Here is an 11,380-nt window from a genome sequence, read left to right on the forward strand (position 1 = left end):
ATAGAATCATACAATAAATGGTCTTTTGTGACTGGTTTCTTTCACAATAAGGGTCATCCATGTTGTAGCATGTATTACTACGTCATTCTTTTTATTGCCCATGGAACAGATATACGACCTTTTATTTTATTCAACAATCAATGGATGTTTGGATTTACACTTTTTGGCAATTACAACTAATGGCACTATGAACATTTGTGTGGAAACTTTTCTGTGGACATGTGTTCTCATTTCTCTTGGGTAAGTACCTACAAGAGGGATTGATGATTAATATGGTAGCTTTACATTTACCCTTTGAGGAACTGCCAGACTGTCTACTACAGTGCCTACACCATTCTACCAGCAGTATATGAAGTTTCCAATTTATCCACATCCTCACCAAAACTTGTCCTGCCTGTCTTTTTTTTACTATAGCCCTCCTTCAGCTCTGGTGGTGTAGTGCCTAAGGCATTTGACTGCTAACCAGGAGGCTGGCAGTTCAAACCCACCAGCCACTCCTCAAAAGGAAGACTGGGCAATCTACTTCTGCAGAGATACCACCTCAGAAACCCAAGGAGGGGTCACTATGAGTTGAAATGACTCTACGGCAGTGAGTAGCCTTCAGTATATTTTTAAACATTTTATTTTAAAATAATTTTAGATTACTAAAGAATTGCAGCGACAGAACAGTAAGTTCCAGTATGACCTTCACTCAGCTTCTCCTAATGTGAGATACCAACATTTTGAAAAAAGATATCACAGCAAGAGATCCAGCTGTGGTTCCTGTTGGCAGAAGTGGGCATCAGAAGCTTTGAACAGCCAAAGCAAACCCTGTTTATGTAGAGGAGACAGCAGGCAGCTAGAAGAGGGCTACATCAAGGTGCCCTGTTGTTGTCGTTGTGTGCCATCGAGTGGAACCTGACTCATAAAGACCCCTCCTTGGGTTTCCGAGACAGTATCACTATGGAAGTAGATTGCCCAATCTTCCTTCTGAGGAGTGGCTGGTGGGTTTGAACCGCCAGCCTTCTGGTTAGCAGTCAAATGCCTTAGGCACTATGCTACCAGAAGGTGTCCCAGGTAAGAAAAACACAGAGTTTAGGGAGACAAAGTTAAATCCTGTTTCTCAACTGTAACGAGTTGCTGTCTAACAGAATTGTAAACTGCTGGAAGATTCACATAGCATTTTGGCAGTCTCACATATCCTCCACCCTTACGCGAAAAGCACTTCTTAGACCCTCCCCTTAGAGCTCAGGAGACGTGTTCGAGCTAGAGAACGCAAAGCCTAGTGACTCTTCCAGCGCCACACCCGGCCAGTGGACCAGTTGTAGGCAGCGCTGGCCACTCAGAAGCCGTTTCTGCCCGCCCAAACTGGAGAGACGATTCCCGATTGGCTAGGCGTGCACGAGGGGCCCGCCTTCAAGAGGTTGTAGAGCAACCACCCCATCTAACCCTGAGTCACCGACTCCGTGAGGGGTCGCCAGGCTGGACGCGGGAGGTGAGTTCCAGCCAGTTCTCCGCAGGCAAGGGCCAGAGTGGTTAGGCTCTCGTAAGGCTAGGCCAGGGCTGGAGGCTGAACTGAGGGGGTCGCTAGTCCCTTTGTCTTAACGCCGCAGCGAAGAGGCGGGGCCTTACCGGTTCCAGCCCCGGAAGCGGAAGTGCGGACGTCGTGGGCCCTGTCCAGTGTGAGCCCGGCCGGTGCACCCACGGTTTCTCTCGCTGGTCACGTCGAGCCCTCTTACCTGCCCGTGTCCTGTTCTTCGGCCTCATCATGCTGTCTCTAGACTTTTTGGACGATGTGCGGCGGATGAACAAGCGGCAGGTGATATTGGCGACCTTCTGTTTCCCCGGGTTCCTCTAGTACCTACGACACCGCCACGGCGGGGCCCGGCCGACCTCTGTTCTCTAATGTGAGGGCCTGAGCGGTCTGTCAGATCACTCACTCTTTTTAGAGTACATCCACCCCCTGTTTTTAGCTCCCAGCTGATTCCAGGCCTGCTGGAGGCGATATCTTTATGTTCCCTTCTTCCGAAAGAGGAAGGGAAGCAAATGCAGACCGTAGGGTGCTTTGTAAGAGTTAGGATTGCTTATTGTTTTAGGCATTGTAGGGCGGGCAAACTCTTGGATCCTCTAATCCCAGCGATTTCCCTCGGATTCTGGAGAGACTAGATTTAGCAGTTCACTGCTATTCTTGCTTCTGGGGCGCTAGAGGAGGCGGTATTAGGCTCCACAAAAGCAGTTTTGCTACTTGTAGCCGATCTGTAATCCAGCTCGACCCCAGCGGACTGTGCTGACTTTTCCATGGACCACTTCTGAAAACTGAGTTGGCACACTTAACTAAACTGGCCTTAGACCACTTAATATTAAGGTGGCAGCCCTGAATATTTGGATAAATAACCCAATAGTAGTGGCATAGAGATCTATCGCGTCTTAATTTTGTTCTTAAACCTTATACCATCTTGTCTTGAAGATCGTGTATTAGATGGTATTGGGAATACTGCTGTCATTAGAGGTTTGTTTGTTTGTTTTGTCCTCCATACCTAAGTTTATCTGTAGAACCCAGTTTTACTTGCCTCTGATCTTTTTATATTATTTTTCTGTTGAAGATCATCCTAATTAGTCCAAGTTTTTTTTCTTGGATTTGCATTTTGTAGTATTTAAAATTACCATTTAGTGAAATAGATATACATTCTCCCCTTACTCCCTTCAGGCCCAAGCTAGCTGAGTTTCACCTCCTCTTAGACATAATTCTAATTCCTTCAGTCAGAATTCATTATTATTTTCAAATTGCACAGAATATTTGTTTGTCTTTATGATAGCAGTGTTCATATTATCACTCATATAGTGGGGTCTTTTTCAACCATATTTGGATTTCTGGGTGCCACAGGTGTTTGTCTGAAGAAATATTTATCTTGGGCCTACTACTTATACCAGAAGCTCTGGTGGTGTAGTGCCTAAGGCATTTGACTGCTAACCAGAAGGCTGGCGGTTCAAACCCACCAGCCACTCCTGGGAAGGAAGACTGGGCAATCTGCTTCCTTAGAAATACTGCCTCAGAAACCCAAGGAGGGGTCGCTATGAGTCAGAAATAACTTGAGGGCAGTGAGTTAGTACTTAGTATACCAGGAACTCTGGTGGCGTAGTGCTTAAGGCGCTTGACTACTAACCAGAAGGCTGGTGATTCAAACCCACCAGCCACTCCTCAGAAGGAAGGTTGGGCAATCTACTTCTGTACTGTTCCTGCCTCGGAAACCCAAGGAGGGGTTGCTACGAGTTGGATCCGACTCGATGGCAGTGAATTTTTGAGTACTTACTATACCAGGGCTCTCCTGGCTTAGTGCCTAAGGCATTTGACCACTAACCAGAAGCTTAATAGTTCAAACCCACCAGCCACTCTGTAGAAGGAAGACTGGGCAATCTATTCCATAAACATTCACTGCCTCGGAAACCCAAAGTAGGTTGCTATGAGTTGGAATCGACTTGATGGCAGTGAGTTTTGTTTTTGGTTTTACTTACCATACCGAGGACCCCTGGTGGTGTATTGGTTAAAGCCCTCAGCTGCTAATCAAAAGATTGGCAGTTTGAACCCACTAACTGCCCACAGCAGAACGCTGTATCAGTTTTCTTCGTAAGATTTACAGCCTTGGAAACCATATAGGGCAGTTCTACTTTGTCCCATAGTGTCATTGTGAGTTGGAATCAGCTCGTAGGTAGTGGGTTTGGGTTGGATTTATTACACTGAAGGAGCCCTAGTGGTGCAGTGGTTAAGCACTCAGCTGCTAATTGAAGTGTTGGCAGTTCAAACCCACTAGCATCTCTGTTGGAGAAAGATGTGGCAGTCTGCTTGCGTAAAGATTACAGCCTTGGAAACCCTGTGGGGCTGTTCTGTTTTGTTTATGGGGTCACTGTGAGTCAAAATCAACTCAGCAGCAATGGGCAGGTATTCACTATACTAAGGAGCCTGGTCACCCAATGGTTAAGCATTAGGTTGCTAACTGAAGTGTTGACAGTTTGAACCCACCAGTGGTTCTGTGGAAGAAAAGACCTGATGGTCTGCTTCCACAAAGATTACAGCCTAGGAAACCCTATGGAGCAGCTCTACTCTGTCATATAGGGTTGCTAGGACTTGATGGAGTCCCTGGGTGATGCAAACAATTAAGTGCTTGACTGCTAACCAAAAGATTACAGTTCCAGTCTGCCCAGAGGAGCCTACAGAGAAAGGCCTGGTGATATACGTTAGAAAAATCAGCCATTGAAAAACCTGTGGAGCACAGTTCTACTTTGACACACACAGAATCACCATAAGTCAGAATTGACTTGATGACAACTTTTTTTTTTTTTTAACGTATTATGCTAAGTACAATGCGAGAGATACAAAAATAAGATAGACCTTGTGCGTTCAAGGAGCATATGTATAAGGTAGCTAAGGCAAAACAATATCTTTTTTGGACTCTTGTTATGTGTGAAATATGTTATATAGTTGTAAAGTAGGTTATGTTATCCCCATATACAGAAGGAGAAAATGAGGCTTAGTGAGAAGCAATATAGTACAGAGGTTAAGAGTATGGACTCTGAAGCTAAACATCTGAGAATTTAAAGTAGCTGTGCTTTTTGCTAGCTGTGTGACTTTGGGTGCATTGTTTAACCTCTCTGTGCCTACATCATAGGTTTTCTCTGAAGATTAGCGTTAATTCATGTAAAGCTCTTAGAATAGTGCCTGGCGCTTATAAGTATTAGCTGTGGTGGTATTAGAAAGGTTTAGTAATTTGCCTAAGATCAAAGGTGAATGGCCGAAATTGGATTTGATCTGAGATCTGACTCCATAGCCTAAACTTTTAACTATTATGCTATACTGCCTCACTAAGACTGAAAAAGGATGTGACAGTTTCCAGCAGTGGTAGGGAAATTATGAGGAATTCCAGTTAGGGAATTAGGAACATCTTCAAAGAGGAACTGACCTTTAAGATAGAACTTAAAAGGATCTTATTAGTAGCATCATCTTGGTACATGGTTAGGGTTTCTATAATTCAAGGTGAAGGGTAAAGAAGAACGTTTACTGAACACTTGAGAACCTGCTATGTGATAGGCTCTGAGGTTACAGTGATGTACAAGGTACACTCTGCTCACAAAGAGTTTACTAGTCTAAGAGAAACAAAAATGTCTTATTAGAGAACGAATAAAAACCTGTTGCTGTCAGGTCAGTTCTGACTCAGCAACCCTGTATGACAGTAGAACTGCCCCACAGGGTTTCCAAGACTGTAAACTTTACAGAAGCAGACTGCTACATCTTTCTCCCATAGAACAGCTGGTGGGTTCAAACCTCCAACCTTTTGGGTAGCAGCCAAGCACTTAACCACTACACAACCAGGGCACAACAGTGTGGTAAACACTATAACAAAATTATAGGCAGAGGGAACAGAAACACAAAGATAGAATGAGAAGGCCACTCTGCCCTTCTCTTTCCCTAATATGGAATGATTGGTAGTTTAGACTTCATGTATTCAGGACACTTGGTTAGTAGGAAGTTTATATGGTAAAATTATCCTTCTACCTCCCAGCAATAAAGAGGAGGACTGTCATTGAGATGGATTGACATAGCAGCTGCAACAGTGCTCAAATATAGCAACGATTATGAGGATGGTGCAGAATAGGGCAGTGTTTGGTTCTGTTAGAGAAGTGGGAACCAACTGTACAGCTATTCACAACCACCACCTCCCAGAGATTGTTCTTGGGAGGAACCAGATAGAATGGGAATGGGATGAGAGAGAGTTACAAAATGAGGTTTTATCTGTACATGATACCTAAAGAAAAGAATTGACAGTGACTGTAGATAAGAAGCTCTGGTAGCATAGTGCCTAAGGCACTTGACTGCTCACGAGAAGGCTGGCGGTTCAAACCCACCAGCCACTCCTCGGAAGGAAGGTTGGGCAATCCTACTTCCGTAGTGATACTGCCTCTACTGCCTTGGAAACCCAAAGGGGGTCGCTATAAGTTGGAATTGACTTAATGGCAGTAGGTTTTGTTTTTCGGTTTTTCATAGATACTGAGAAGGAGCACTGGTGTTGGCAACCTTTGGGTTGGCAGTTTGAATCCACCCAGTGGCTCCTTGGGAGAAGAACCTGGTGATATGCTTCCATGAAGATGACAGCATAGAAAACCCTATAGAGTAGTTCTCTGTCACGTGGGGTCTCTGTGAGTTGAAGTCAGCTAGACAATACCTAACAGCCTAACAATACAGATACTGAGAGCTAATCAAATAAAAGAGGGAAACTAGGAGTTTGGTATATTACTCCTTTAAAATCTAATTGCATATCATCAAATTGTCTAATCAGTTGGTGTGACTTTTGAGTTTTTCCTTATCAGCTTTATGGAAGATTACTTGATAAAATTTTACAGTTATTTACACCCATCATAATTACTATACAGACCAATTCTGTCATTCACAAGATCTCTTATGCCCTTTTGTACTCTATTCGTCCTCCAGCCCCAAGCAACCACTGATTTGTGTATTGTTGCTACAGATGGATTTGCATTTTATATAAATGGTGTCATAGACTATATGCTCTTTGAGTTTCAGTTGATTTTTAAGTGTCTTATTTGAGCCTTTAGTTTGATGTTATATGTAATGCACTTTTTTGTCTCCTTCACAATTTTCAAAAGTAAAATGTCTTGCTACTTTGCTGTATCCTATACACTATTGCCAGAATAATCTCCCCTCCCTGCTCTCAAACCTTTCGTTGTTCCCTATTGCTTTTTAGAAGGAGCTCTGGTGGCGTAGTGCCTAAGGCATTTTGACTGCTAACTAGAAGGCTGGCTGTTCAAACCCACTAGCCACTCCTCAGAAGGAAGATGGAGTAATCTACTTCCATAGTGATACTACCTCAGAAGCCCCAGGAGGGGTAGGCCCAGACCCTTAGAATGGCATTCAAAATAAGGTCGTTTTATGGTCTTCCATTTCTTTCAGTTTCAGTCTTGTCCCAGTTTACTTTTTCCTACCTATTTTATGTCATTGTCTCTGTGAACATTGTTCTAGCCAAACCATACGTACTTAGTATCTTTAGAACTCCCTTAGTATTCTTGAGGAGTCTTGGGAGACTGCCGTAGAATATTAGGTGATATTTATAATCCTTTTGGAGTCACTGGGTGGTGCACATGGTTAACTTGCTTGACTGCTAACTGAAAGGTTAAGAGATTTGAGTCTAGCCAGTAATGCTTCAGAAGCAAGGCCTGAAGATCTTCTTCTGAAAACCATCGAAAACCCTAGTGAAACAGAGTTTTACTCTGATACACATGGGGTCACCATGAATCAGAATTGATTCAAAGGTAAGTGGTTGGTTAGTTAACTGGTTAAGGGCCTTTTTGCTGTTAAATACCACTTTGTGTTCTTCCCTTTGTTTGGAGTGTGGCTGCTTTACTGGAGTTTCACATCAGTTTTTGCCTGAGGCTTTTGACACTCAAAGTGTTCCCTCCAACTCTTATATTGGATTTTGCTTTTTTTCAAATTTTTAAATTTAATATGCCTTCCCTTGCTATAAATCTATATATTTCATCAGTATGTTAATTATTTTAGAATGGAAGTATAAAATATAGATTTGACATTGTTTTTAATTATGTCACTCAGCTAAAATTCAACACTTTTGTTGTTGAAAATATACAAAGCAAAACATACTCAACAGTTTCTACATGTATGGTTCAATGATATTGATTACATTCCTCAAGTTGTGTAATGACTTTTTCCAAATTGTTTCTCCCATTAACATGAGCTCACTGCTCCATAAACTTTGTACCTGACCTTTTGAGTTGCTGTTATCAATTTGATCCCATATCAAATTTTTCATCAAAAGAGCACAATGTTCAAGGCAAACATTCTTTACCTTGAGCTAACCTATTGTTTGGTTTAAAGAAGACTTCAGGGAATGTTTTTCTTTTAAAGTACAAAGTTTAAAGATACCTCAAGGCAACAGTTTCAGCGGTTCATCCAGCTTCAGTGGCTCTAAAAAGACTGGATTCCATGAGAATTTGGAATTCTTTTCCTCATTTTTATCCTTTTGATCAGGATTCTTCTATGGAATCTTTGATCAAAACATTCAGTGTGGTGGCTAGGCACCATCCAGTTCTTCTGGTCTCATGGCAAAAGAGGTGCTTACCCTAGAGGCAATTTGGCATGCATTCCATTTTCTTCTTGTGTTCCTAGCTCTCTCTCTCTTCCTCAGCTGCTCCAGTTGTACCTTGGATGACCAGTTGTACCTTGGCAAATAGAGACAACTGTACCTTGAATGACTGCTTGCAGGCTTTTAAGATCTTAGGTACTATGCAGAAAACTAGGAGGTACAACAGAAGCATTCAAAAAGGTTATTAGGCCACTTACCTGGGATGTCCCCTGAAACCATGACCTAAACCTCCAAACTGAGAGAGCACATTTCATGAGGTGTTTGGTTGTATATAAGCACCCTTAGCAGTTGCTCTTTTTTTTTCTTTTAGCAAAAATAAATATCACACAACATTGGCCAGTTCAGGTGTACAACTTATTGACATCAGTTACATTAATCAGTACAACCATTACTGTCAATCAATATGAATTTTCTGTCACTAGAAACAGAAACAGTGCTCCATAAGCAAAAACTCTCCCTTTCCTCTTCCCTCCCGTTTCTGTTTTTGTGCTGTGGAGTTTATTCCAACTCAGCAGAGACCCCACGTACAACAGAACAAAACACTGTCTGGTCCTGTGCCATGCTCACAAGAGTTGCTATGTTTGAACTCAATTTTGTAGGCCATATGTCAGTTGATCTCATTGAGGATCTCCTGCTTTTTCGCTGACCCTTTACCAAGCATGATATCCTTCTCCAGGGACTGTTCCCTGCTGATAAACATGTCCAGAGTATGTAAGACAAAGTCTCATCATCCTCACTTCTGAGGAAAATTCTGATTGTCCTTCCTCCAAAACAGATTTGTTCATTCTTCTGTCAGTCAATGGTATATTCAGTATTCTTTGCCAACACCATAATCCAAAGGCAACAGTTCTTAGGTCTTCCTTATTCATTGACCAGCTTTCACATGCATATGAGGGTATTGAAAATACGGAGTGTTGGGTCAGGTGTACCTTAGTCCTCAAAGTAAATCTTTGCTTTTCAACACTTTTGAGAGGTCTTTTTTAGCAGGTTTGCCCAGTGCAATATGATGTCTAATTTCTTGACTGCTGCTTCCATGAGCATTGATTGTGGATCCAAGTAAAATGAAATCCTTAACAACTTTAGTCTTTCTCTATTTATCACAGTGTTGCTTATTGATCTTGTTGAAATGATTTTTGTTTTCTTTATGTTGAGGGATAATCCTTACTGAAGGTTATGTGATCTTTGGTTTTCATCAGTAAGTGCTTCAAGTCCTCTTTGCTTTCAGCAAGCAAGCTTATTTCATGTGCATATCATTGGTTGTTAATGAGTCTTCATCCAATCCTTATGTACCTGGTAATCACTGATAAACTCTGGTCCTTATATATTTGTCTGTTCTTATCCTCTTGGACATACAATGGTTATCCTTTTGTGATTGACTTATTTCATTCAGCATAATGCTTTCAGGCTCCATTCATGTTATAGCATGTATCAGGACTTTATCTTTCTGGCTGAGTAATATTCCATTGTATATCTATACCTCATTTTGTATCTAATCATCTGTTGATGAGCATTTGGGTTATTTCCACTTTGGTGATTGTGAATAATGCTGTAGTGGACATTAGTGTACATACGTCTGTTTGCATTGCTGCTTTCAAGTCCTTTGGGTATATTTCTAGCAATGGGATTGATGGGCACATGGTAGTTCTAGTTTTAGTTTTTGGAGGAACCACCATACTGTTTACCACAATGGCCATACTATTTTGCATAGAATCCACCATGTTTTGATGAGTGGTGAGAAAACCTGCTAGAGAATTACAAATAGTGTATTAGGAATTCTACAAAGTCAGATACTCCCATGAAGGATTGTTGTGGATATCTGAGCAAAAAATAAAACTTGTTCTTAAATACAAAAATAAAAGAAAAACATTGGTCTAGTCTTTAAGGGTGAGGAGGTGTTACATTTAGTGGCTTGCTGATAAATGTTTAACAAATGGATCTTAGGGGAAAGGATAGCCCTTACTTGTAGAGTTTACCAGTTTCCACAGTGTAAATATTCCCAGCATGGCCAATTTCAAGCTACCAACTCCCTGCAGTGGAGTTGGATCTGACTATAGCAACCCCCCCCTTGGGTTTCTGAGGCAGTATCACTACGGAAGTAGATTGCCCAGTCTCCCTTCCAAGAAGTGGTTGGTGGGTTTGAACCACCAGCCTTCTGGTTAGCAGTGAAATGCCTTAGGCACTACATTACCAGAGCTACTAACATGACATTATTGAATGTGGAAGTAGGAAGAGATGTGCAGTAGCACACAACTATATAGTATTTCTACTTTGTAGATACAATAGGCAAAAATAACCTCAAGAGCATGTATAGTAGTAAATAATTAGGAAATGATGAGTTTTGAGTATTTATTACCTTTTGAAATATAACTGTACTAATTTTGAATAATAACTGTTCAACAACTTCAGAAAGTGTTACACACTTTCTGAAAATTTAGCCACCACTCAGTATATGTGAGGGTTTTTATGCCCATTGAAGTAGCTTTTGTGGGCAAAAAAGCCTATTTAGAGTTGTCTGTGGTTTTAAAAAATACTATTCAATTGATAAAAGCTAAAATTTTAAAAGTAAGTTCTTAAGCTTTTAAGATCAACTTACAAATATGATCCTATTTAAAGTCCAGCAAATTTTAATTTTAGGGGGCTGGTTCTTCTTATTTTTAGTCTTATTTTAATTGCTTTTAGGGACCTCTGAATGTTTGCTGTAATTTATAAACTTAAAACATTGTTAAGATACTGAACTGAACTTATAAATTTAAAAGATTTCCTTTTAATAAACTTCATTTATTCAGAAAAACCTCACTGAATACTTACATAATGTTATAAAACTGAAACTTCTTAGGTTCTCTTAAATGCTTTAATAACTGCATAAATAGCAAATTTTCTGATTAAAATAATAATTCTGAAATAATTGATTACACATTTTAGATAAGAATTACAAGGCTGACCCTGTTACTTTAATAGACTAAATACTCTTAAATTTTACGAATATTATAAATACTAAATATTAAGATTGCTTAGCATAAAAATATTAACACTACACTTAATTTCCCTTAAATGTTTCTATTCTGGTTATTGTTCTTTGCCATGAAGATGATTCTGACTCACGGCAGCCCATGTGTTTCAGAGTGGAATTGCTACATAGCATTTTCTTGGCTGCAATATTTGTGGAAGCAGATCTCCAGACATTCCATGGTGCTACTGGATGGCAGCATTTCTATTCCTTTTTTATTATTAAT

General features: G+C 40.8%; 1 protein-coding gene across 1 annotated transcript in view; it reads left to right on the forward strand.

Annotated features, from left to right (window-relative positions):
- Positions 1 to 219: 219 nt before the first annotated feature.
- The window catches only part of SEC11A (SEC11 homolog A, signal peptidase complex subunit), an 87,525-nt gene continuing 76,364 nt past the window's right edge, over positions 220 to 11,380 (forward strand). The window contains 4 exon segments of the mRNA XM_042781557.1: positions 220 to 240; positions 641 to 706; positions 1,593 to 1,644; positions 1,647 to 1,798. Coding sequence (XP_042637491.1) covers positions 220 to 240; positions 641 to 706; positions 1,593 to 1,644; positions 1,647 to 1,798 — 291 coding nt within the window.

The sequence above is a fragment of the Orycteropus afer genome, unplaced genomic scaffold (genome assembly GCF_000298275.1).
Source record: "Orycteropus afer afer isolate SDZICR_OR568_19922 unplaced genomic scaffold, OryAfe1.0 scaffold00132, whole genome shotgun sequence".
In the NCBI taxonomy this organism is placed as follows: Eukaryota; Metazoa; Chordata; class Mammalia; order Tubulidentata; family Orycteropodidae; genus Orycteropus; species Orycteropus afer.